At 40.2% G+C, this 27,559-nt stretch overlaps 2 protein-coding genes and 1 non-coding gene across 8 annotated transcripts in view; 1 reads left to right on the forward strand and 2 right to left on the reverse strand.

The window, feature by feature from the left end:
* The window catches only part of NIP7 (nucleolar pre-rRNA processing protein NIP7), a 68,267-nt gene that overhangs the window by 10,299 nt on the left and 30,409 nt on the right, over window positions 1-27,559 (forward strand). The window contains exon 5 of one of the 4 annotated variants that reach the window (XM_058709788.1): window positions 26,211-26,291. The exons of 2 other annotated variants lie outside the window; for them this stretch is intronic. In XM_058709788.1, the coding sequence (XP_058565771.1) occupies window positions 26,211-26,276 (66 nt within the window). In that variant the 3' untranslated portion in view covers window positions 26,277-26,291. Of the gene's footprint in view, window positions 1-12,440; window positions 12,697-26,210; window positions 26,292-27,559 lie in introns of those variants that run through there. One more of the 4 variants, XM_058709790.1, reaches the window with a different exon arrangement.
* On the reverse strand, window positions 1,542-27,226 carry TERF2 (telomeric repeat binding factor 2). Of its 3 annotated transcripts, none has more exons than XM_058709782.1 (10): window positions 26,805-27,226; window positions 26,606-26,701; window positions 25,822-25,952; window positions 15,555-15,641; window positions 14,360-14,506; window positions 12,137-12,243; window positions 10,415-10,807; window positions 5,745-5,830; window positions 3,231-3,271; window positions 1,542-2,715 (listed from the first exon to the last, which is right to left on the reverse strand). In XM_058709782.1, exons 1-10 carry the CDS (start codon window positions 27,181-27,183, stop codon window positions 2,557-2,559), a joined length of 1,626 nt encoding a protein of 541 aa, XP_058565765.1. In that variant the 5' UTR covers window positions 27,184-27,226; the 3' UTR covers window positions 1,542-2,556. The 3 variants fall into 3 exon arrangements, with proteins under 3 accessions (XP_058565765.1, XP_058565764.1, XP_058565767.1); XM_058709781.1 differs by having other exon boundaries at window positions 3,231-3,274; XM_058709784.1 differs by lacking the exon at window positions 15,555-15,641 and having other exon boundaries at window positions 3,231-3,274.
* TRNAK-UUU (transfer RNA lysine (anticodon UUU)) lies at window positions 24,616-24,688 on the reverse strand. The gene has a single exon. It is a non-coding gene; the product is annotated as a tRNA-Lys (tRNA).

Genomic DNA, 27,559 nt, shown 5'->3' on the forward strand with positions numbered 1-27,559 from the left:
CTCATGGCTGGCATTGAGATAAGAGAGTTACTTGCTTATTTATTCTCTCAACAGCCCTGCAAGAGAGGTACCATTACCTACTGACTTATAGATGAGGAAATGTTCATTCAGAGATTGAGGTGGCCGGCTCACTGTCCCAGAAGCGCGGCTGGTGCAGCTGGGGCTTTGAGTGAGCCTCACCCTCTTACCTACCAGGACAGTGTTTCTAGACAGTCTTTGAGTGCTGACAGTGTATAATGTTTTTATTTCAGCCATAATCTTAAAAAAAAAACCAAGAAAACAAAAAAGCATTAGCACCTTCTAACCAAGTATTGCTTCAGAATTGAGTGCATTGACTCCAAGTGGTAATATCTTAAGTGTCACAAAGCTAATAGGCAAAGAACAGACTTCGTAATAGTCTTCAGGTCTAGCGAAGGCTACGTGACATCACCGTACCCTTCAGGCACAGTGGTTTGCAGCAGTCTTGCTAAGGTGAAGGTGCGAGAGATTGGGATCACTTCTCAGTGCACGGTGGCACAGGCACCCCCACCCACATCCTGTCACGGCTATAGTCCCAACGCTACCCATGTCATGAGCAGTGACTTAAATTCAGCAAAAGAATCATCAGTTCACAGTACATTTCATAGTTCTATGGAAGCTGTAGGCATAGTTTTATGTGTGTACCCATTTCAATAATACTATCATAAAAACACCTCTGAAGTTACATTAAAAAGCGTTAATGGACTTATGCATTTCTCAGTTTGAGAAACACTGATAGGGATACTCTGCTTCCCTGAATATATCCCACATCTCTCTTCTACCTAGAGAGCAGAGTCTAATAATGTGAGAGTGGAGGAGAGAAAAGCTTCTGGATCCTAACCCTGTTTAGGGGAACCAGATCAATGGGATTTGGGTCTCACCTTTTCACTGTAGCTTCATTTGGGATTAACTGATAGGAAAACAGGATACTAAATTCCAAAACATGTAAATATATAAAAAAGCTCTATAAAGTTTCTAACTTGTAGGTACAGGATGAATTTTAAAACTGTAGCATTTCTTTTTTTTTTTTTAATTTTTTTTTTTTTTCAACATTTTTTTATTTATTTTTGGGACAGAGAGAGACAGAGCATGAACGGGGGAGGGGCAGAGAGAGAGGGAGACACAGAATCGGAAACAGGCTCCAGGCTCCGAGCCATCAGCCCAGAGCCTGACGCGGGGCTCGAACTCACGGACCGCGAGATCGTGACCTGGCTGAAGTCGGACGCTTAACCGACTGCGCCACCCAGGCGCCCCTAAAACTGTAGCATTTCTTTACAACTTGCCTTTCACTCAAATGTGAGAAAGGGGGAATTTTGTCCCAAAATATGTTATATGAAGAAATGGACAAATTAAAAGGAAGTTTCCACATCTCTGTTGGACATGGCTTTCAAGGATTAAAACACCCAATACAAGCTGACATCAGCTTCTTAACACAGTCAACATGGTTCAGCAAAGATTGTTCAACATGGTGCTACCTCCATCTGCTCATACGTGCTCTGCTAGAATTAAATAGCTACTTAACATTTGAGAGAAGCAAGACTTTAATGAAGAGTGCTACAAGTTATGGACAATAATTAGTTCTCATATTTTAAAAAAAGATTACAGAAAACACTTTACTGATTTTTTTTCTTTTTTTTTTTTTTTTTTGCCAAAAAGACAGTCTTTAAGGATGTCCGAGAGAGACAGCAAGCACAACAAGGTACAAAAGGAGAAGGGAATGTTGAGTTTCAGAGCAAGACACTAACACAGCACAATTAGGGAATCAGGCGGAAGCAACCATTTCACAAAGAATGTAATTAGGCATTTATATTCAGTCAAGATTTTTTTAAGCTTTAAAAGTCCAGCATAAGGAAGAGACTTGGGCAGGGGGACTGGGGTAAAGGGCTAAGCTTATCTACAATCACCATTTTACCAAAAAACACACTGGTTCAACCACAGGAGAGGTGGAGGTTAAACCTGCCTGCCTAGCCCAGCAAATACTGGGAGCAAATGCCAAGGCTGTCAGGTCTAGATGTTGATGTTACAACTGGCTAGAGTTTTTAAAGAGACACTGATTCCACCAGGACTGGTCTCTCATCAACCTGGGTTCATGACAGATGAAGGTCCTTTGCATTTGCATCAGAAGGCCAAAGCTTTACCTGGAACAAGTTCACTCCAAATAATGCTCACGTTGCTGGTTTTAACAGGTCAGAGTCATGAGTGGCTCCTAACAGACTCCACCATTTCCTAGGAGAAGGTTCTACTGATTACCAGGGATTTAAATTCAAGCAAACCACTAAAGAAGGGAAATACTAATGATATTCTGGCACTGTACAAGCTATGTGCCTGTCATCTCTGCCAAGGACATGGGGTGGACTTGGCTTTGTTTCTCAGCTCCATGATCTTCAACAGCAATGAAGTAGAACTGGTACCTCCCCCATGTTGGAGGAGGATGCCCAAAATTCTCATCCCAGCCCAGCTTCTGAAAGAAAAACAGACTATCAGGGGCTATTATTAGGAACCATGCTCCTGTGAATTCTGTGGAAATGAAAGCCTGTTTCAGTTCATGCCAAGTTTTTTCATGGTCCGCCAGCGATCCTTAATCATCACAGCTGTTCGGTTAACAAATGGATAATTTTTGGAAATGGCAGCCCAGTTTCCTTCTCCATATTTCTGTACTCCAGCCTTGACCCACTCGCTTTCTTCTACAGTCCACTTCTGCAAAAGAAAACCAAAATATTTATCACAACCTGTCTCTCCACTGATTCACATTTTCCTACAATGAAGAGGTAAACTCAAGAATCGTAGGACAATAATCTGAACCCAAAAGAAGGGTTTATGTTTTTAAAACATGATATAGATAAGCAACACTGTGGATTTAGACATTTAATAATTTTCCGTGTCCTGCCATTTCATTGTCAACTAATAATCACTTCGGCATTAAAAACTTCAAACGTATGTTGTTCATAGTCAGGAAAATGTATGAGGTTTCTGTCCTCCTAGGTTTTTCTTCCAGAGAATTTCTTCCTTTAACTTACTTTGGATTATGTGGAATAATCCTGGATTATTTGGAAAATTGAAAGACCTTCTTCCAGGTGCATGGAAACATCCTATGTCCTATGCATGTTCCAGGTGCATGGAAATACACCGTATGCCATGAGGTGTGCGTACTTATTTTACCTTTGTTCTATCCACACGACCAGAAAAGGTCAGAAAATGTAATTTTAAATTACCTGCTTTCTTGTTATACTGGTTGCACTCTCTTCATCTGGTGCTGCTGGAAAACATTAAAAGTAGATTCATTTCAGAGTTCACCTTTCTCTTGTGAACAAACCACAAGAAAAAGACATCAAATGTTCTTAAAAGGAAAACTTAATTGGAATTTCCCAACATTGAGAGAAGAAAGGCTGTCACTAAATGGTAATTTGTTTTTGTCCTTTGTTTACAAAGTAACAGTCATTTCAGCCACTGAGAATCTCTACAGAGCAAATAGTTTACAGACAGACATTCAATAAAGACATTCAATTAAGGTTAATGATGGATTTCAGGCTTTTTAGTAAAACCTACATGACTTTTAAAATTACTGAGTGACTGTGTTAAAAGTCTAATATATGCACATATACAAGTGACCCTTAAAGAATGTGGGGGGTTAGGAGCCCCAACCCGCAATCTAGTCAAAAATCTACACTGACTCCCCAAAAACTTAATAGCCTACTGTTGACCAGAAGCATTACCAATAACATAAACAGTCAACACATATATTGCATGTTATATGTAATATATTCTATACTCTTACAGTAAGCTGGAGAAAAGGTTAAGAAAGTAAGAAATAAAATCCTAAGAAAAATACATTTACAGTATTATACTGTATTTATTTTTTAAAAATGCATGTCAGTGGACCCGTGCAGTTCAAACCTGTGTTCAAGTGAAGTGTATTATGTTGTGTGTATAATTTCTGCTTTACAACCCCTTGCTAACCACTGCTTTGAAATAACACAATTTTACTGTCGTATGCCAGAATTTTCAAATCCCTGATCATTTTATGTACGTAAAGTGTGGTTCAAGATCTTTTTTTTTTTTTTTTAACTTTTTTTTTTTTTATTTATTTTTGGGACAGAGAGAGACAGAGCATGAACGGGGGAGGGGCAGAGAGAGAGGGAGACACAGAATCGGAAACAGGCTCCAGGCTCCGAGCCATCAGCCCAGAGCCTGACGCGGGGCTCAAACTCACGGACCACGAGATCGTGACCTGGCTGAAGTCGGACGCTTAACCGACTGCGCCACCCAGGCGCCCCTCAAGATCTTAACAAGAACAGGATAGTAATTATTGTTCCCCACTCAGAGAGACCATGTGAGATCTGCTCAAGTTCCACATTCTCACCATAAGGAAAGACATCAGGCCTCAAAAAAATGCACAAAGATAATTTTTCGAAAGGCCAGAGGGCTAGAGGAGGGTATACTAGTATAAAAGACATGCCGTTGCAAGCCAACAAGAGCCATTAAAAAGCTGCAAGACGGGGCGCCTGGGTGGCTCAGTCGGTTAAGCGTCCGACTTCGGCTCAGGTCATGATCTCACGGTCTGTGAGTTCGAGCCCCGCGTCGGGCTCTGTGCTGACAGCTCAGAGCCTGGAGCCTGTTTCAGATTCTGTGTCTCCCTCTCTCTGACCCTCCCCCGTTCATGCTCTGTCTCTCTCTGTCTCAAAAATAAATAAACGTTAAAAAAAAATTAAAAAAAAAAAAAAAAAAAAGCTGCAAGAAAAGGCAAAATTGCACACAGGTGAAACTTGCTAGAGGTCTGCTGCAGCAGATGCTACTGTCCCAGCAGTGCTTCCTACAGCAGTAGTGGTGGTTCAGGAAAAGGGATATTTACAGACAGAGTCAGGTTATTTATTTTTAAATCGTGGAAGTACTTCATACTGTAGTGGAAGCAGATTTTAAAGCTGATAAATCTGGACTGCACTGGAAGTAGATGTTTTCTGGAACTTTTAGATCCTGTTGTTTTTAAATATTTTATGTCACTTTTATTGATTTTCTGTTACTTCCATTTCCTGTGTGATCTTGATCTTGCCAACTATGATTGTGCCAATTAAGGTACTTTTTAAGGATAAAATTGAGATTGGAAGGTTTACTGTTGTTGCTGTGTTACCAAAGTCTTTAGAATCTCCAAGATTATGTTTTAGTACTTAAGATATTTCCATTAGAATGCAAAGTATGTGCTGGGAGATATTCTGATGCAAATGCTACAAGTTTTAATATTAATTATGGAAAAGTAAAGTTTCTTATTTTGGAAAAAAATAAACTGGTAAGAGAGATTTTTTTTACTTAAACAAGAAATGCAGGGAAGGGCCACTTCTACCTTTAATTAAAAGACTTTAGGAAGAACATCAGCTAGAATTAAATATAGGATTTATTAAAACAAAAACATGGGGTGCCCGGCTGGCTCAGTCGGTGGAGCATGCTACTGTTGTTGATCTCAGGGCTGTGAGTTCAAGCCCTGAGAACTTGGGTGTGAAGCCTACTAAAAAAAATTTTTTTTTAATTAAAAATTCTGTTTAAAGTGCTGCTTTGACAGTCTCCATCGTTTAATGGGAAAGGACATAAAACTGACTCCTCGTGAATCACAATGAGGAACTTACTAGACTTATACTAGTTTGGAGACAAGCAGTTTCTGGAACATTAATGTGATAGTAACAGGCATCTATACTTCAGCTACTGTCAAGGAGACCAAGGAGAATGTCCTAGCTTACCCTGAACTTGAAACAGTTCATCCTCTTCCACCCATGTCTCTTTTTCTTCAACCCCATTAGAGCTGTTCCATTTGCCTTTGGGTACTCTGAGGGGAGATCAACAAGAGGACAAGATGTAAAACAGATTCATCAGGGTCATCCCATATTTTACCCTCAGCTCTCTCATGGCCTGTACTCCTCCCTGTTCTGTGACCACAGTGAAGATCCATTTACAATTCCCAAAGTCCTGACCTGGCCAGGCGTCTCCATGTCATTGTCCCACAGGCTGCAGGATCATCCCTCAAACTCAGCAATGAATGAATACACCACTGTCCCCCTCAAAATCTGTTCATTTTCCTGTTCTTGGTTGGTTGGTTGGTTGGTTTGGATTCTCATTTTAAAGGTCTCACTCGGCATTCTTCTAACCCAGAACATGCAAACTGCTCCCAGTTCTTCAAAGACATGCTCCATGTTCAAAGACATGCCCTGGTCCAATCTCTGAACTGCATTCTTTTCCCTCTCCATTCCCCTTGTCCAAGCACTGGTACCTTTCACCAGTATCACTAGTCTCTTAACTGGAGTCTCTGTCCTCAGCCCCTTCCCCTTCCAAAACCACCTGAACATCAGTCTGAAATTACCTCATCTCTGTTCCATGATGGCTTCTCCCTGCCTCAACATTGAAGCCTGTATGGGTGAATGAAGATCCTCCAGTCTGGCTCCAGACAATTTCTTGCTACCAAAGCCTCCTCTCTCCACCCACATCAGCACAAACGGCAGCCATGCCTTCTGCTCTTTTCCTTCTATAAGCTCTGTTCTTTCCTCTCTACACTTCCCTCTGCTTGGGATTCCCTTCCCTGCGAAGTAAAATTCTACCCATTTTTTAAGGCCATCATTCCCAATGAAGCTTACCCTAAGTCCTGGCCCCGAATACACACAAAAAGCCTCCACTCCTCTGCCCTTGTGGTTGTGCTTCCACTTTATTAAACAGCCAGTTCACAGCATACCCCTTAATCATAAGCACCTTGAAGGCAAGCTCTGTATCTTCATTTGTCTACCTCAACCATCTAGCACAGTAACACATAATCTAACAGGAGCTGGAGAAGTAAATGCTAGAGTAGTAACAGGATTATCAAAGAGCTGCAAATAAATTAAACCACTGAAGATCAGAGTGTAAACAAATAAGAATCCTTCCTGTAAAAGTGAAATGTTAAGTACCTGAGTGTAATCAAAAAAAAGTCCCAAAGCTAAAGAAATAATCCCAAACTTGAATTATTGAATAAATGAAAATTGTAGTCAGTCTTTCCTATTCAACTTTAACTATGTTTACCTGATTAATAATAAATGGCCCTCGGAACATAACACAGCACAAATCTGATCTCAGAATTGTAACATCTTTTACAAAGCAAACATGTAAAGTATCTGATTTTAATTTTAAAGAATTTATATAGATCAAATGACTTGTAAAACTTGACCAAGAGAGTACAGAGACAAACCTCTGCCTCCTTCCCCAACTATGAATGGAAATTTATTTTTAAGACTGGCTAGGTATTTTGCAAATGAGTAATGAAAGCTGTTCACTTAAGAAGTACACAGACTTGGAAAAAATTCCTTGAGTTCCAGGAGTTTTCTATGAAATTGCCTACATGGTTGAGACAAATGGTAAACTATCTACTTTACTTTATTTTTAAGCTGGGTCATATCCCCAAAAATATTATTTCTGAGAATAATTTGCTTGAGACAAAGTGAAAAAAATTACATGATGTTTTTCCTTTTCAGGATATTAACTGTGTTAATTACTGTTTATAAATAAAAGTCAGAATTACAGCTTTAGTTTTCTGCCTGCTTATCCCCATGCTGGGATAAAACTGATTTTAACCTCTGGGACTGTCATTTTCACCCATGTGTCTGTTCACTCTGCCTGCAGACAATCTGCACAGACCACTATGGCAACCTCCTGCTCCTCCTTTGAACGCAACACTTATTCTGTGTACACACGTTTGGTTTTGCCTAACTTCTGTTGTGGAAGGGGCTGAAATCTGGGTCCTCATCTCACTGTGAGGTGGCTGTGCAATCCTAGGCAAGTCACGTCACTTCCTGGTCCTTAAGCTCCTGTTGGTAAAGTTAGAACTTGATGAGCAGTGAATGGGCTAGAGGCGTCTGGTCTAGCGGGGTCAGCAAACTACAGCCTCTGGCTGCTGGTTTTTGTACAATCCTTGAGCTAAGAATGGTTTTTACATTTTCAACGGGTTGTAACAAAACAAAACCAAAAATAAGCAATAGAGACACAAGTGGCCAGGAAGCCTAAAATGTTAACCCTTTGCTGGCCTTTTATGTAAGTTTTGGGTAGGACCCTTTAAATTGCAAGAAACCAAGAATTATTATTTTATTTGGTTAACAAATAGCTAATAAGCATTTGCCCTGTGCCAAGTGCCATTGGACATATAAAAATCTAGTTGTGACCCTGCCCTCCAGATGATATACCCTAATCCTGCCTTCAATTCCACCAGCCCAGCTTCCTCCAGATCTTGACTACTCATTCAGTAGCAGTCTCCAGCCACCTATCTGATCTCTTTGCCTCAGTGCCTATTCAGAAGCCATCAGTGGTAGTTCATCAGGCCCTCAGATTAGCTGTAGTAGAATTATCTGGGGTATAGTTAGAAAAGCAGATTACAGATCCTGCCCCTTCTAATTCAGTACTCAGGATCCTGGGATTATCTATTTTATTAAACATCCCACAGGTCACTGTGATAGGAAGCCCAGCTTAAGAACCTCTGACTGATAGAATACAAAAAGAATTCAAGACCTAGCCCATCTACCCATCCACACATTTCTTCCCTTCATCCTCTCTGTGCATTATATTCTTTTGCCATACAGAATACATGATGTTTTCTGGAGCATACTAGGCTTTCTCATGACTATACAAGAGATCCCTGCTGTCTAGAACCCCCACCCCACAATATGCTTGATGACCTCTTATTCATCCTTCAAGGTCAGCTCAACATTTGCTCCTCTGCAAGGCTTGTTCCACCCACAGCTTTGCTGAGCAGACTGAACTCTTCTTCCCTGGAGCTCCCAGGTACCTCACGAGCAAATCCTTTAGCCAGGCTTTTACTGTAAAGGACCAGAGAGTACCTTCAGATTTGCAGGCCTTACTGTCTGTGTTGCAAGTATTCAACTCAGTGTAGCATCAAGAGCAGCCACAAACAATACGTATGTGATGTTTGTGGCTGACTTCCAAAAGTGGGTGCCAGGCATATTAGGCCCAGGAGCTGTAGTTTGCCAACCTCTGCTTTAAAATACCCTTCAAACTTCATGTGCTTGACACATGAGAGAGGTAAACAGGTCTAAATCTTCACGAATCTTCCCATTTATAAAACCACTGTAATCATGCATTCTCTACAGTTTCCTCATCTGTTCATAGCAGTAATATCTATGCTTTACAGGACTGCTGTAAGGAATAAAGGAGATCATGTATCAAATGAGAATAAAAGTGTGTTGAGCTCCATTTGCTTGCCCAGCCAATGACTCACTCACTTCCAAATGTAGGTAATGGTATGTATTGTGCAGATTTGTGCCTGAGTATTAATCATTTAGATGCCACAGCCTCTCTGGGCACCTAGCACATGCATGTCAGAGCAGTGGTAGAGATGGCAATGACCTTGGGTGACCAGTGAGATGATCACTTAAAGCAGGGTTGCCAGGGGAGATTCATGGAAGAAGCAGAATTTTAAGAAGCATCTTGGTGTAGGTGGTGTATGGGCCATTGACTTTTTGAGTCAAGACTGATTAGGGTTAAAAATCCCAAAGCCCAACTTTGCCAATTTTCAGCTTTGTGATTTCAGGCAAATTAATAACTTTTCTAAACCTTTGTCATCTAAAAGTGGGGCTAACATATCACTTACAGAGTGAGGATTCTAGAGATCCAGTAAAATAATATGTGAAAAGTTCTTGGCCCATGGAAAGTACTTCATCAATATCAGCTTCTCTTCCCTTTGAAGGAGGGATGGGATTCTCACAAGCAATGATGGAGGAATGAAAACCCAACTGTGGGGAATGAGAGGAAGCAAGAAGAGTACAGCAGTAGAAACAAAGAGAGTATGTTCCAGACAGAACAAGCAAACCAGTTTGCTTAGAGGAAGGATCCACAAGATAGCACAAAGGGTAGCAAAACTTAAGAGCCAGCCCATGACAGGGAGCAAAATATAAGCATTCTAACCACTGCCCCACAGAGCCTAGCAGAATGTGAGAGATTAGGAGATATTTACTGAGTTTGCCAAGTCTTAAATACTCATAGAAGGTGCAAAACTATAAATATTCATAAATCTTTTTTAAGGATCAAAGTCTAAAGTGGCCTAACTCAGACAAATTTCTTTTAACAAGGAAGACTGGTACTTAGTAGTCAAGGCACTCAGAAGTTTGCTAAAAATGAAAGCAGCAATGAGTAGGAGGCTCTGAAACCCTTCCATCCTCACTCACGCCTAGTGCAATGCCTCGAAGCCCACGGGTGGGGCTTCAGAACTGGCAGGGATGGCTATGTCGTCACTCCCCACTCCCAAGTCACATTCTAGCAGTCTGAGCAAGCCTTGGTGGTGAATAACTTAGCTGAAAGTTACTTCATTCATGGAAGCAATACCAGGCCCAACCAGGACCACCAACCAGCCCCAAAACTGCCACAAAGAACGTCTTCATACTTGGGATTCTTCTCCCCAGGGAGGGGTTGGTTGAGAACGGTGGGCTTGGATGGTGATGCCGGGACGACCTCCTGGGAGGAGTCGAGGCCTGTGCTCGGCTCAGTACTCTGGCTGTCCTCCTCCAAAACCAATCTGCTTATTGTCATGCGCTTGTTCTTGGGCTGCAGTTCGGAGCCACCCTCACCCTCAGTAGGGGCTGAACTTTCATTTTCATCTTTTCTTGGTCTCTTGTTTTTGAGGGCTGGTGATGGCAGAGACACTTGATTAGGAAGTACCAGATCTTTCTGGTCCAGTTTTGAGAAGGCTGCCTCAGAATCTTGTGCACTGGACAGAGTCTTGAAAGCCGCTTTCAGGGTCATAATTCCAATGGTGGTTGGAGTACTCCGTAACTGCCTACACATGAAGCAGATATACAAAGATCAGTCTCACCATTACTGGTGCTCATCCAAACAGCCACAACTTTTCCAAAGTGTGAAGCTTCAAATTAGAGGACTCCTCAAGTTGAGGACACTTCATTTGGAAAAAAAAAAAAAAAAAAAAGTTGCTCAAAACAACCTTTAATTATAAAGCTTCCATTTATAAGCATAAATAGAGGCTTTATATGATATAGAAGTTGAGCTCTGGAGTTTAAACTCCCAAGTAAGAGAACCTTAAAGGACTAGGGCCAATGACACTCCTCTTCCAAGAGACCTCCTTAGCCAGCATGCTAATCCCTTTAGTCTGCATGAACTATAGCAACTACGTCAGAACTGTGTATAGTGCCGAACAGGTACGAGTCTGTCTGGGCAACCAAATGACAATTCAGCAATCTCACCTTGAAGTCTAAACTCTTCCAGCTCTCCAGTTCAACCCTCATGTGAAAGAAGGAAAAGACTGGTCTCCATTCTGCCCCCTTTCTCCTACAGTACACTTATAAATGGGATTTTGAGAATTGTCAGAGTTAGAAGTGTGCCAGTCTTGGAACAATGAGAAACTGCCTTTTCATAATAAAGTTAAGTTCAACTATGATTTGGAATAACTGGTATAATTAAATTAAAAACTGTTAGGAGAGGGCAAACTGGCACCCTACAAGCCAAACCCAGCTGACAGATATGTCTTGTTGCCTAACCTATGCAAGTTTTGTTTTCTTTAAATTGGACTAATTGCCTCCCCACACTGGGAAACGTCAAAAAACAAAACAAAAACAAAACTGGATGTCTCACATAAAAATTTGAACTGAAGTTTGGGCATCCTTGGACATTTCCACATTGCAACAATCACACGAAGCTGAAAAGCATGCCCTCTCTGGTTCACACTCACATGCTCTGAAATGCATTATCCTGTACTCACTCCTGTACATTTTCTACTGGGCCCCCAAAGGCATCTAAACCTGTAACCCCTATTTAACAACTTGTCTTGGGAATCTGATTCACAAGTCTGAACAGTGCATTAAGAGATCAGGTATCCACAAGGACGTAATGAGTGAATATGGGCAAGGACAGGACAACAGAGAAGGAAAGAACCTTTGAGGAAAAACCAGTCAGGAACTACTGTCAGGGATATGACATCACATCTTCAATATTCTCATTTTCCCGAGGTATGCTCTGTAACTCCCACACTGCCTTATATAAGTCACCAAATAACATGTCAGTACTAGGAGAAACTGATTCTACTCTAAGGAGACTGCTTCCAACAGACTACCCTTATGTTTCGCCCAAGATCGCAAAAGGGCATCCCTCTCACCTTGCAGGTTCTCTGAGTGGCTTCTGCACAGGCTCTGGTGCTGGCTGTTTATCTTCCTTCACTGTACCTGAGGCGACAGTCTCAGATTTCAAAGCTTTTTTGGCCATCTGGGAAAAGAAGGATGTCATCAGGAAGAGGAAGTCACAGAATTTCATTAAATCTCTTCTTTCATGAACGTACATACTCAACATGCAAACATGTTCACTTATAAATCCACTCAAGGCATAAACTAGAGGAGGACATACAAAGGGAAAGAATTCACAAGAACTATCTCAAATGTCTTGCTTTTTTCTTTCCTCAAAAGATGGCTCACAATTTTCTATACTAAAGGAGAACTCAATTTGAGTGGTGCTGACCATCTTGACACTGCAAGAATTCAACCTTTTGGACAACAAACAAGTATGTGATTTGACTCTACTTCCTCTTCCATTCTTCTAATCTCATCTCTAATCTAGGCCAAATATACTTTTGGGTCATGGACAAAAGTCAAACTTTTTCTTCCAAACTTGGGGTAACTAATGCTTATATTAATATCTTTTACTTTGTGTATAAATTTTTTTTATAAAACATATTTCACAAATATGTTTTTCCTATTAACTCTGAAAATCCTTACTTATACCACATAAAGCCCTGAGTGGGCCAATCCTGCTCTAACTCCAACTGCCCATTTGTCTCCCTCTGACTGAAGTTTTATACATTTCCAATTAGTCTAGTATCATTCTGTTTCAGATATACATATCTGTAACAAGTGGTGTCTTAAGAACTGAGAGTTCTAAGGGTGTCTGGCTGGCTCAGTCAGTAGAGCGTGTGACTCTTGATCTCAGGGTCATGAGTTCAAACCCCATGTTGGGCATGGAGCCTACTTAAAAAAAAAAAAGAGGGGGCGGTGCCTGGATGGCTCAATCATCTGAGCGTTTGACTCTTGATTTCGGCACAGGTCATGATTTCATGGTCCTGGGATCACGCAGGCTTTGTGCTGGGCATGGAACCTGCTTGGGATTCTCTCTCTCTCCCTCTTCCCCTCCCCCACTTGCACATGCTCTCTCTTAAAAAAAAAAAAGAGAGAGAAAAAGAAAAAAAAAGAACAAAGTTTTGTCCCCCGCACCCCCCCAACAGTAGAAGGTTATTTTTCCAGTTATCTGGAATACAAAATAAAGGACCCCAGGCCAGGCTCAAGTATCCTGACACTTGCTCCCTGAATATTCCAAACTATCTGCTTTACAGATAATTTCACATCTGCCAAATGACTGCTAGGACACCTAACACTAGTCTAATATGGGCCTGGCAGATCTACTGTTATGAGCTAAGATATTTTCTTTCTTTCTTTTCTTTCTTTCTTTCTTTCTTTCTTTCTTTCTTTCTTTCTTTCTTTCTTTCTTTCTCTCTCTCTCTCTCTCTCTCTCTCTCTCTCTCTCTCTCTCTTTCTTTCTTTTTCTTTCTTTCTTTCTTTCTTTCTTTCTTTCTTTCTTTCTTTCTTTCTTTCTTTCTTTCTTTCTTTCTTTCTTAAGATTTTACTTTTAATTAATTTCTACACTCAACATGGGGCTCGAACTCACAGCCCCAAGATCAAGAGTCATGTGCTGTATTGACTGAATCAGCCAGCCTCCCTGAGCTAAGATATTCTCAGATGTTGGTGATTTAAAACCAAAATCAAACCAAAACAAAACCCTCTCACTCAGTTTTCCAATATCACAGGCCACCCTATAGGACACACTAGGTTCTTATTCTTCCACATGCTGTCCTGAGCCTCACTGCTGCCATTCTTTATGCTGATCACTTTGATCCAATTAAAGAACGTCTTCATTTAGTTTATGCCTTATCATACTTCTCATCACACCTTTCTTCTCCAGTTATTCCTTCCTCCTCTTAACAACCCTATTATACTGTATCTACCACTCTTGCTCCCGAACTGAACTCAAATTTCATCTCCTTTGGGAACCACCACCATTTCAAGTGTTCCCCTACTTTAACCACAACAGATTAATCACATGTAGGAGGTATAAATGGAAGGTGAAGGAAACCAGGTACGTTCCATGTGCCTCTGTCAGAGAATCTCCGCTTCTGTATATTTAAGGCATTTAATTAAGGAAGACAGTGCATATAAATCAAAAGTCTTTTACACACATTTACTCTTTTCACTTCTAAAAAGAGCTGTCCTTTTCTAATTGCCTGCACATCCTCAAGGCCACATCACAGTTATGGGAAGAGAAGGCCAAGCCCCACCGTGAGGAGGTAGGGCTCTGCGTCATCCAGGTGACTCTCCAGGAAGCGCAGCATCTTCTGCTGGAAGGTCTCATAGGAAAAGTTCTGGATAACAGGGTGGGCCAAGTTCTTCTCACGGATAATGTTCAGGAGATCATTTCTCAGCTTCTACACAAAGGACCGATATTTGCAACATAAGAAAGGAGAACTCTAGTAAAAATTCAGTGATGGTGAGTTGAGAAAACACTATCGACTTTCAAATGCTGTCAATGGCCATCAGTGTTCATATATAGGAAGGGGAGCCTACCACAAAGAACAGGGCAATAAACTATGGATCAGCCATAATGGGTTAGTATGTAGCTATAAAAAAATACGAAGAACTTAGGATCTAAAGTACCTTTACACATTTACATAAATATTTTTAAACTTAAGGAAAAAAAGGATGAAGGAGCTCCTTACGTGCTAATATAGAATGAACTTCAAGATATATTAAGTGAAAAAAGCAATTTACAAAATGCTCAAATTAGTGTGTAGGAATATGCTCACAGGTATATATGGGAAGAGCAGGAAGAATAGATATATGTATGTATCTCTGTATACACACACATAGGCTTGTTTGCTTGCATATGCATAGACTAGACTATCTCTGAAAGGATAAAAGAAAAAAAAGACACTGGTTGTCTATGAGGAGATGAATGAGGTGGCTAAGTCAAGAGATGAGAGAATTTTCACTAAGCTCTTTTGTTGTACTTTTTGAATTTTATTATGTACATGTATTACCTTTTCAAAAACTAAAATTTAGATTTACAAAGGAAAGAAAAAAGAAAGAGCAGGGCACCAACAGAGCTTTTGACACCAGAAAATAGAGGAGTTAAGTCCTCACCAAGGCTGGTTCTCAAGTCTGCAGAATCAACATTTATGTAATAGGAGCGTTACCGAAGTTGATAGCTTAATACCTGGTGCTGATCACTTAAATAAAGTTCTGCCACAAACCAGACAGAAATGGGCAAGAAAATAATTTAGGTAAATTTGTACAATACAAAATAAATTTTGAAAAGTCAATCTCACAATGTTTTTATCCCGTATATAAAAGACAACATGCTAAGGATGCCAAATATTTAAATTACATTCCTGACAAAGAAACCCTTTCCCTGTTTCCCCACAAAAAACAATGAGATGGATTTAAGTCAGGGAAGCAAAAGTATATCAAATTTACCTGAGTTGTGGGGTCCTTGGACATATGTTTTTTCAAAATTTTTGAAGCCTTTTCAAATTCTTTGTTTTTGATACAAATAATGACAGCCTACAAAAGGGGAAAAAAACCTTTTTTTTTTTAACTGTTGTAATAATGACAGGAGTAATCAGAAAATCAGGTACTAAAATAAACTACTAAAAAGTAAAAGTGAGCCTTATTTACCCAAGAAATTTTTCACAATCTATCAAATTCCTGTACTTAAAAACTAACAGTCACTGCTCAGGCATTATGAACAACTGTAAGCACTCTTTTTTCATTGTGTAGGGTAGTAGATTTTCAACATTACACTGGATTTTTAAAAAATAGCTGATAAAGCAAAATCTGATCCTCTGGATTACAGACCATTTACCCAAATTGAATAGGGCCTCCCAAGGAAAAGCAAAATGGACAGGAGTCATTCCAGGTCCCCAGAACAATTGGATCTGTTCTTTTTGGACGCAAAGCTTTGATATAATGATGAGGACAGAGTGGGGATGATAGACTGTTGGGGGGGAAAAAGCCATTTGCTGACCATAGGGTTCGGCTCTCCATTCAGGAAAGGCCTGAGGCCATTTCTGTAGGAGAACCAACACAGCCTCTCACTACCGTAAAACCCCAGCTGGCAACTCCAGTTAAAAGTGTACAGGAAATTACTGAGATGAACAAATCCAACGCATCCACATGTAACACACAAAAGGGGCAAAATTCCCGGCAGAATGAAAAAGTCTCATCAGCTACAGAGAAAAAGAAGAGTCCTTTCATAAAGAAACCCCAAGAAAAGATATGCAGAGGTAAAATGACAGTGATCAAAAATTTTTAGGGATTTTTTTTTTTCAGATTTTATTTTTTAAGTAATCTTTACACCCAATGTGGGGCTCAAATTCACAACCCTGAGATCAAAAGTCACATGCTCCACTGACTGAGCCAGCCAGGCACCCCAAGGGATATTTTAAAAATATATGTGTACATTTTTTTTTTTTTTTTTAATTAGAAAAGCCAGGGGAAAGTTGGGAGCATTTGGAGTTATCTTACAGAATAAAGTAGCTACTCTAAATCCTGTGTCAAAGAGAGGTATAAGAAACATATCTCACACACACACACACACACACACACACACGGTAAGGAAAACTCGTCCACAGATATTTTCAATCTTCATTTCAGAGAAAAACTGAAGGAGATACAGATGAAGAGAAGGAGGAATAGCAAGGGGATTTCAGTATTAATCTCTGGTGATTCTGTCCTCAGCATACAAAGGAAACTGTATACATATACATATACTATATACATACAAATTCAAATGCTCTTGAATAGCAGGCACAACCATATATAAATTCTTGCTGCCCAAGGAAGGTACAAAGTAGGTCTTTTCATTTTAGTCATGACCACATTTGCTTTTACATCATTTTCCGCAGAATAACTATACTAAGACTATACTGAACTTTCTTGAAGAATTCAAAGGTTTTACTTTGTATAAAATCATTTGGATCCTATCATGTTTTTAAATTTTATTTAACATGCATACGGTAAAATGAACTTTTTGGGGGGTGTAGTGTTCTTCATTTAAAAACACCTACTGAATCCTGTAACGACCACAGAGGACACAAAAACCATGGATCCAAAAACCTCCCTTGTGCTACTTTTCTAGTCACCCATCCCTGACCCCTGGCAACCAATGATCTTCTCAGTTTCATCTTTTCAGGAATGTCATAAATGGGTCGGGGGTGGGCTAGATGGGTGATGGGTATTAAAATGGGCACTTGTGATGAGCACTGGATGTTGTATGTAAGTGATGAATCAATGAATTCTACTGAAACCAATATTGTCTGGTATGTTAACTAAAATTTAATTAAAAAAAAAAGGTCATATAAATCGACTCATACAGTATGTGGCACTTATTTTTTAGAGGCTGTAGCCCTGAGACTGGCTTCTTTCCCTCTGTATAAATGCCTTTGAGATCCATCTATGTTGTTATAACATCTATATAGTTTTTTTCTTTCTTATAGCTGAGTAGTATTCCATTGTATGAATTTATTGTAGTCCTCCCTCCCCTTTCCTCTACATACTTACCTATGATAAGGTCTAATTTATAAATTAGGCACAGTAAGAGATTAACAACAATAAACGAGAACTGTAACAATATACTATAGTAAAAGTTATGTGAATGTGGTCTGTCTCTCAAAATATCTTATTGTACTGTATTCCCCCTTCTTGTGATGTGAAATGGTAAGATGCCTATGTGAGGACATGAGGTGAATGATGTAAGTATCAAGACTTAGCCATAGGCTACTACTGGCCTTCTGCCTTTTGACTATGTCAGGAGGATCATCTGCTTCCCAACCACAGTTGCCTGTGGGTAACGGAACTGCAGAAAGTGAAACTATGGATGCGGGTAGGGTGGGGGGCTACTGTACTACATTTTGTTTATCCATTCACCCGCTGAAGGATATTTGGGTTGTCTGCAAATTTTGGTGATTATGAATAGATGCTAAAACCTTCATGTACAAGTTTTGGGGTAAACATAACATTTCTCTAAAGTAAATAACCACAAGTGGGATTGCTGGGTCATACAGAAAATGTATGTTTAACTTTATATGAGAAATGGCTAAACTGTTTTCCTGAGTGGGTATACCATTCTGCACTCCCGTTGGCAATGTGTGAGAGTTCCAGTTGCTCCACATCATTAGTGTCAGTATTTTTTGAAGTTGAGCTATTCTAATAGTATGTCCTGTATTCACTGATTTTAATTGGTATTTCTCTATTGACTAAATGATGTTGAACATCTTTTCATGTGTTTATGTGCCATTTGTACATTCTCTTTGAGGAGACTTTTGCCCATTTTTTAAATGGTGCTTTTTTTTTTTTTTTTTGAGGCTTCTTTATATATTTTGAACACAAGTCCTTTGTCAGATAGTGATTTGTGAATATTCCAGTCTATGGCTTGTCTTCATTCTCTTAAATGTTTTGCTCGGAAAAAAAGTTTTAAATTCTTGTTAAGTCCAATTTACCAGTATTTCCTCTTATCAAAATTTCCTCTTAGCCCCGTGTCGGGCTCTGCACTTACAGCACAGAGCCTGCTTGGGATTCTCTCTCATTCTCTCTCTCTGCCCCTCCCCTACTTGCACGGGTGCTCTCTCAAAATAAAGTTTAAAAAAAAATTTTTTTTAATGTTTATTTGAGAGACAGAGAGAGACAGAGTGCGAGTAGGGGAGGGGCAGAGAGAGAGGGAGACACAAGAATCCCAAGCAGGCTCCAGGCTCCGAGCTGTCAGCACAGAGCCCAACATGGGGCTCGAACCCACGAACCATGGTATTATGACCTGAGCTGAAGTCAGACACTTAACCAGCTGAGCCACCCAGGTGCCCTGAAATAAATATAGTTAAAAAAAAATTCCTCTTATGTATCATGCTCAGTGTCATAGCTAAGAATTTTTGTCTAAGTCCAGGACATAAAGATTTTCTTTCATGTTCTCTAAGTTTTACAGCTTTACATTTTGCATTTATTTTAATTTTTTTATTTTGAGAGAGAGAGTGTATGCACATGAGTGGGGGAGAGGGGCAGAGGTTGAGAGTGAGAGAATCTTAAACAGGCTCTGCGCTCAGCACAGTTGGGCTCATTCCCAGGACCCAGGGATCCTGACCTGAGCTGAAATCAAGAGTTGGTTGCTCAACTGACTGAACTACCCAGGCACCTACATTTTACATTTAGATTATTTTGAATTAATTTTTGTAAGTTTTAGGTCAAGGTTCATTTTTTGCATATGGACATCCAGCTATTTCATATCATTTGTTGAAGACTATCCTTTTCCGTTGAATACCTTTTCCATTGCATTTCTTTCAAATTTTTGTCAAAAATCAAGGTCATATTTGTGTAGGCCTATTTCTGGACTCTTGTTCCATTAACCTATGTTTATAGTCCTGAGCAGCTTTATAGTAAGTCTTAAAATTGTGTAGTGAGTCCTCCACTTTGTTCTTCTTTTACAAAATTGTTTTGGTTATTTAGTACTATAGTCATTGGGGTCTTCATTCCATTGCCTGGAGAGAACTGACCTCTTAACTATATCGTCTTCCAGTCCATGAACGTGGTGTGCCTTTCCATGTATTAGGTCTTGATTTCTCTCATTAGTATTTTGTGTTTTTCCACATAAAGATCCTACCCATGTTTTACTAGACATATACTTAAGAATTTATTTTTCTTCTTTTTGGGAGCTATTATGAGTGACACTGTTTTGATAATTTCAAGTCATTCACTGCTAATATATACTGGACATATGAATAATTTTTGTATGTTGATTTTATATCCTCCAATCTTGCTATACTTACTTATAGACTTTTTAGTATATTGTATGGGATTTTCCATATAGACAGTCATACCATCTGCAAATAGGGACAGTTTTTTTCCTTCCTTTCCAGTCTGTTGTCTTTTATTTCTTTTTCTTGACTTACTGCACTGGCTAGGTCTTCCAGTATGACATGGAATGGAAACAGTGAGAATGGACATCCTTGCCTTGTTTTGGATTATAAGCATTCTATCCTCCACCATCTAGGATGATGTTAGCTATAGGTTTTCCGTAGATGTCTTTTATCAGGTTGAGAAAGTTCTATTCCTAGTTTGCTGAGTGTTCTTATCAGGAACTTTGTTAAATGCCTTTTCTGCATCAGTTGAAAGATCATATGTTTTATTCTTCTTTGGACTAATAGAGTGGAGTACACTGATTGATTTTCAAGTTTCAAACCAGCCTTGCATTCCTGGGGTTTAGTTCCCCCACTGTGCTATACACTGCATCTGTATCCACAGCAAGCAGCAGGATAGACAGTAAAGAAGCAGTGGAATTTGCTCTGCATTCTAGGGATTATAGCTCCACTGCTAAAAGAGAAAGGGTTCTCTTCCTTCAGTTTTAGGTGCCAGCCCTGCTGCCAGTGTCATCACTGGGCCACTGCTGCCACCACTGCAGTATTGCCTGGGTGCTGGGGCAGGAGAGAAGGGAGAAAAAAAAGCCTGGGATTTTTCCCACCCTCCCTGACCCTCAGGAGATCTCTTTCTTGCTCCTCAGGCCAGAGAAAGCCTTTCTTGGAGTTCTTTCTCTTCCCACCTAGAGTGCACTTCTAGGTTTCGGGAGCCTTCAAGTCCAGGCTAGGTGGTAACAGAGAAGGAAAAAGTGGTCAGCTACTCATCACCAGTTGGTGGACCTTCAAATTCTCGTCTTCTTCCCCACCTGCTTACTATCATTTACATTTTTGAATTGTCAGATAGGTGCTCCACACAATCTGTCCAGGACTTAGACTTGCATTAAGTAAGACAGAAGAGAATATGCTTACTCTGTCTTTTCCAGAATTAGAACCAGGTCCTACTATATTTACTTTGTAGAATAAGAAAGGAAATGTGAATGCTTTCAAAATCTAAATTAAAAGTCTGCCTCCAACATTTGTGCTATGAGCTTATCTTTTAAATCTATTTTAATTTCCTGGAAAGTTTTTTGTTTGTTTGTTTTAAAGAAATGAACACTTGCTTTTTCACTTGAAAGTTTTCAGAAAGCAGTATAATTTCTTTGCTTATGTATATATCTCTAAGGTTCTTAGGGTGTAAGCAATAGCAATGGTCTCTGGCTAACTTAAATAAAAAGGAAATTCCAAGCACAGATTTCCAATAGAGGCAAGATAAGTTTATATTCGGCAACACCGGGGGGGAGGGGGGGGGCAGTAAATCGCAGAAGGCACATAGAAAGAGAAAACCAAAACTCACAGAAGGGAAGAAAGGCTAAAGAAAAAAACTCAGAAAGAAACCAGGCTGTTGTGGGAAACAGGAATACTCAAAAAGCTCTGACAAAGCTTTTTATTTCAAAAATTAAGGTACTTAAAGAGTGTGTTTTATGCACCCAGCCCCCCCAAATTGGGTAAGGCCTCAAAAGAAAAAGTGCTGTTACCAAAGGTGCAGGGGAGAATGATAGACAGCAAAAAGCAACAAATAAATGCTTTCCCAATAATATAGCATACATGTTACTCTCTGCTGTTCTCCACAGAAACCTGAGGAATCTTTCAGTTATGAAGAGAAAACCAATTTAGCCTCAATACCATTAACAGCTTACAGAAGCAGTTCTCAAACTTTTTAGTCTCAGGATTCCTTTATACGTTTTTTTGTTTTAATCTTTATTTATTTTGAGAGAGAGACAGAGTGTGAGCAGGGGAGGAGCCAAGAGAGAGGGAGACAGAATCCAAAGCAGACTCCAGGCCCTGAGCTGTCATCACAGAGTCTGACAGAGCAGGGCTTGAACTCACAAACCGTGAGATCATGGCCTGAGCCAAAGTCGGACATTTAACCGACTGAGCCACCCAGGCGCTCCAGGATTCCTTTATACTTTTAAATGTTAATGAGGACCCCAAAGAACTTCTGTTTTTGTGGGTTATAGAAATATATTAGAAATATATTACAAATATAAAACAAAAATTTTCAATATTTATTAATGCATTAAAAACAACAAACTCATTGCAGGTTAATATAAATATCTTTATGAAAAATTACTATATTTTCTAAGATAAAAGTCTAATGAGAAAGCTGGCCTTGTTTTACATTTTGGCAAATCTCCTTAATATCTGGCTTAATAGAAGAAAGTTGGATTCTCATATCTGCTTCTGCATTCATATTGATGTGATGTGTTGTTTTGGTTAAAATATACTAAAAAACTCCATCCTCACATACATATGAAGTTGGAAAAGGGAGGAGTATTTTTAACAGACCTTTGAGAAAATTGTGGATATTCTTCTTTGATTCTACACCAAACTTGGGCAAGTGAACTTTTCATCATCTGTTACATTAAAATCCGTTAGTCTATCTTGCATTTTAAATGGATCTTTTACCCATGAATGATTTTATAATATACTGCATTGGCCATTTGGAAAATATTTATTTACTGAATTATGTAGATCTTCCAAATGTTGACACATTCATTAAAAATACCTTGAAAATAACTGATATTAATAATCACCATCAATCTTATCAGAAAAATCTAAGAATTGGGAAACTGTCAGGCACATCAATACCAGTTTTCCAGAATTTTATAAATTTTTTTTTTTTTTTTTTTTTAACGTTTATTTATTTTTGAGACAGAGAGAGAGACAGAGCATGAACGGGGGAGGAGCAGAGAGAGAGGGAGACACAGAATCGGAAGCAGGCTCCAGGCTCCGGGCCATCAGCCCAGAGCCCGACGCGGGGCTTGAACTCACGGACCGCGAGATCGTGACCTGGCTGAAGTCGGACGCTTAACCGACTGCGCCACCCAGGCGCCCCCAGTTTTCCAGAATTTTAATTTTTACTTGAAAGCGTCAGTTTTTATCAATGGCAACAAATACTATCATTGTTTTCTCTGAAGTGACAAATTCCCTTTGCTCTTTTATAAGAAAATGACTGCCGAATGCCCACACCTAAACAGCCAAAATGTGTCAGTTCTTTTCAGTTAAAAAAAAGAAAGGTGTTCGTTCCATTAAAAAAGTGCTAGATCAGCATGCAACTCAAACAGTCACACAAGTGATTTCCTGAAGCCAACCATCAAGTTTTGGTATATGGCAGAAATGCTTCGAGCAAACTTCCTACTTTGTCACACAAAATACTGAAAGGATTTTTGCTCAAGGGTCTAGATTTAATAAAATTAATAATTTTACTGCTTTATCAGTGATCTTCTAAATTGAAACTGGCTTTTATTTGTTTTTTAAACTGCAAGAATGTGGCAATGAAGACTCCAATGACTACTCTACAGGTTACCACCACCTTGGTCATGCCAAGATACTAGCAATTTTACCCATCACTACTTTTACACCATTAGTGCAAAGTCAATGCACAGAAAGTCAACTAATGTTTTGGCATTGTTTATGAAACTAGTTTTTTGATTCCTGAAGGGGTACCAAAGACCTGTAGAAATGCCTACATCATACAATGAAAAGTTCTAACTTAACAAATAACTTATTTGATAAACTTGAACAAAAATTTAATAGACATTTAAATGAACGTTGTGAAACTTTACAAAAAGCTGAAAATGCATCAGAAAGCTTCAATGAGCCTAGGTACTCCATGGCATTTTCCCAAAGATGACCATTAACAGATTCTAGGAATCTAAATGAAAAATTTTTAATAAGAAATTAGGAGGCAAGTGATACAGTATCACTGAATAAGAGTTCAAGGTAATTGTGGTAGCCAGCCTCTAAAATGCCCTGCAGTGATCCCCACACCCTGCACAGTCCCATTACACACTAATCCATAGTTGGTCTGGTGTGTGTGACCAACAGCATATGGCACAAGTGATGATACTTGTGAAATTAGGTTATAAAAGACTCCAGCTTTTGTCTTGGGCTCTTGTTCTCCTGGATCACTTGCTCTAAAGGAAGCAAGCCATCACACTGTAAACAGCCCTGCAGAGAGGCGAGGAGCTGAAGTCTCTAGCTAACAACCAGCAAGGAAGTGAGTCCTGCTAACAACCACGTGAGTGAGCATGAGAATAGATCCTTCAACCCTAGATGAGTCTTGAGATGATTGCAATCCTAGCAGACAGCCTGACTATAATCTCATGAGAGACCTCAAGCCAAAAGCACTCAGCTGAACCACTATCAGATTCCTGACTCTTGGAAAATGAGAGATCATATTAACTGTTTTAAGCTGCTAAATTTTGCGGTATTTGGTCCATAGCAATAACAGTTTATAATACAGTGAGTATAACAAGAAATCAAGAACAAGGAAAAGAACAAGGTCAACTAAGAGTATGGTTGACAGTTTTAAGGTCATTTGCATTTCGCTAACAGATTTTTCCTAAGGAAGCCCCCAAATGTGATCTATAAACTTAAAAAAAATAATAATAAAACAACAAATATGCAGATGAAACCCACAAATACTCTTCCAGAAGAAGGGATAGAGATAAATCTATGTAGCTGTTGTGTTTTAAAGGAATTGCACTTCTGAATCTGCTACCTAACTTAACAGGAATTACATGAATTATTTTGAACTGGTACCATTTCTTCCTTTTTTTTTTTTTTTTTAAGATTTTATTTTTAAGTAATCTCTATACCCAACATGGGGCTTGAACTCACAACCCTGAGATCAAAAGTCTCATGCTCTACTGACTGAGCCAGCCAGGCATGCAATGGTGTACCATTTCTTCCCATTCAAAAGATCTTTAGCTATTCTGAAAGTAGGCATAGATTTCTCCTCCTTTGCTAATATGTCTTCTCTGACATTGTCCCTCCATCACAAACTTGACTTACCTATACTAAAAATCTATTCTTGGAATTATTCCTCTTTGGAATTTGGATTCTCTGAGCATTCTCTCCAAAACCAAAAGTAGCTCCTTAATTGAATAAATACCTGTACCTCACACACACTAGTTGTTTTTTTTTAACAGGGTACCTAAGTACCCAGCACACAGCCAAAGGACAGAAAGTCTTCCTTGCTTAAGCAAAGTTTTATCTCCACACCCCTTCCTGAGATCCTATGTTTTTAGGATCCTTTTCTTTTCTTAACAGTTTCCTTACTTTCCACCACCAAGGCAATGCTCAGCTGTTAATTCTTCACTCCCCACCTCCACATCTGCTTCCACAACCCTGCCCCCTCCCCCCCCCCCAAAACAGCCTTGGGTTTTTTTCTGACTGGTTTCCACTGCCTGTTGTGTTTTAAGTAAAAGTAAGTTCTACTATCTGAAGCTAGCTAAGCCATGACACACACACTCAAATTCCCAGATACCCCAGTAGCTTTTTCCTTGTTAAGAACACTGGCTATGCCAGCCTTCTACCATTACTGGTTCTCTAACTGGCTGATTATCCCAGCACCTTTGATTCTGTTTGTTCAAAGGCAATGTTCCTCTTCAAAGTCAGTCCCACATTTCTCAAGGCCCCAGTTATCCTCTTTGGTTTATTATAAACAAGGATGACCAAATCCTAGGCCTGTTACTTCTAGCCCTTTCACGATGCTCCTGAATGGTGTAATAACCTCCAAAATGTCAGTCTTCAATGCCAACCCATTTCCTTTGTAATGCCTCTTCTGCCAAGGCCACAAGGAAGGCAACCAAAATTACAAAAGCAGCGTACCTGCCATTAACACTTTCCAAGCCTGACCTGGGAAGGGGTCACCTGAAGAGATATAACATCTGTGTGTGTCTACATTTCAATATGTTCACTTGCTCTCTCCATCATCACACAGAAAAGATAAGCATTGGTATGCTCAAAGACATCTGATTTTTGCCAAAAGAAAAAAAGAAATAAATACAGAGCCTTACAGCTTCCTTGACCAGTTTTCTACTGGATTCCACCACTGCCTCTGTCAGTGTAAATTCCGTTTTAATCATCTCCAGCACATTGATAGCTGATTCCAGTGGTGTGAGCTCAGCCTCCATATCAAAGGAACAGTCTAGGACAAAGAGCACAGTTTTCGCTTTAAGAGATTTTATAAGAAGCAGAAACAACATGTCCAAAATACATGTTTATCTGAAAAGACACATGTAAATGTGGTAACATTTGCATTTAACTTGCTAACAAATTGGCTACAAGCTTACAAACATGTTAAGAGTTCAAATTCAAGCCAATGAATTTGAAGTGACTGTTTTTTAATTTTCAAGACAGGTAAAAATTTATTTTTTAACCCATGTATTTGCATCTCAAATTTCAGGTTACACACATCCTCCTCAGATACAAGCGACCAGAAACTGGAGACAGTTTTGCTAACAGCTCTTAAGTTCAATTAAAAAAAAAAGTGCTTATACCCTGGAAAACATTCTACCAGGAAAAATTTGGCCATCTTAACATAACTCATTAGATCGCAGCAAAGTTGGGGCAAGCAAGAAACAGGTGGGAGGAAATAAAAAATAGAAAAGCAGACAAGAGAATCTTAACTGGAGAAAACTAGACCCAGGGAATAGACTCATTTTAGAAGGAAAAAGACCACTGTGATCGAGACATAGTAGTGCAACCCTTCACCCCGAATCCTTCAGTTCTGGACATAAGTTGGAAAACAACAACGTAACCCTAAATTAGTAAGCCTTGAGAACACAAAAATTGCCATACCTAAATTTTCCCCTTCTTCGATGCGCGACAGACACTGCATAACCCGCAGCAGCCGAGAAACGGTATGCTCCTTCCCCAAGGGCCTGACAAGCAGAGCTAGGAAAGAAGACATCGTTGGCTCGGCGACCCCCAGCCCCGACACCCGGGCCCCACAAATCCCCTTCCCCGGCCAGCCTCCTTCCCTAGGTCCGGCCCTCACCCTGCATGATGTCCCGGATCTGCCTGAAGTCCCCGTACCGGCTACCCCGAAAGGCCCGCAGCGCCTCGTGGAAGTAGAACTTGAGCACCCAGCGGTTGACCGCCTCCTCCAGCCGTGCCTCCCCCGCGCCCCGCTCCGCGGCGCCCCCCAGCCCCGGCTCCTGGCGCCCCCGCCGAGCGCGCCCGCTGCTGCGGGACGCCCGCCGGCCTGCCGCCCGCCCGCTGCCGTCGCTGCTCCCGCCTCCTCCCGCCATCGCGTCCGATCGCCGCGCGCCCTCCCCGCCTTCCCGGCCGGGCCGCTTCTTCGACTGTGACGCCTCCGGGTCACGCACAACGCCCGGGCCGGAAGCGGGGCTTGCCGTCCCGGCTCCCGCGGCCATGACACGGACTGCGTTCCTAGCCGCCCGCGGGCTTCTGGGAGGGAAAAGACTATGGATCGCTAACTCCCTCTCGGACCCCGTAGTTCCCAGTATGCAGGCCGCAATGACTGATGGGGCTTGGAGTCCAAGCCGTCCAGGAGGGTAAACCAACGCAGTTTGCGGTCAAGTATCAACTTTGCTCCTAAATGATGGAATACTATAAGATACTGGGACTGCGTATAAGATACTGAAAGATAAATATGTGCAGCTTATTTAGCACTTAAAATTGTGAAATGTAGCACACATTATGGAAATTTTATTAAATAGATTTACATTTTTTAACAAATAATTTAAAGCAAAGGCCAGTGTAAACCCAATCGAGGTCAAGAATATGACC

Source organism: Neofelis nebulosa, chromosome 17, assembly GCF_028018385.1.
Source record: "Neofelis nebulosa isolate mNeoNeb1 chromosome 17, mNeoNeb1.pri, whole genome shotgun sequence".
In the NCBI taxonomy this organism is placed as follows: Eukaryota; Metazoa; Chordata; class Mammalia; order Carnivora; family Felidae; genus Neofelis; species Neofelis nebulosa.

Bases quoted from the DNA above. Each gene is read 5' to 3' on its own strand.
- TERF2 (XM_058709781.1), bottom strand. From the start codon at position 27,183: ATGGCCGCGGGAGCCGGGACGGCAAGCCCCGCTTCCGGCCCGGGCGTT. The intron at 15,642-25,821 runs GTAAGGCTCTGT...CCCCTTTTGTAG, and splicing joins GAAAACTGGTCAAGGAAGCT to GCTGTCATTATTTGTATCAA. The intron at 2,716-3,230 runs GTAATTTAAAAT...TTTCTTTTGCAG, and splicing joins CCAGTATAACAAGAAAGCAG to AAGTGGACTGTAGAAGAAAG.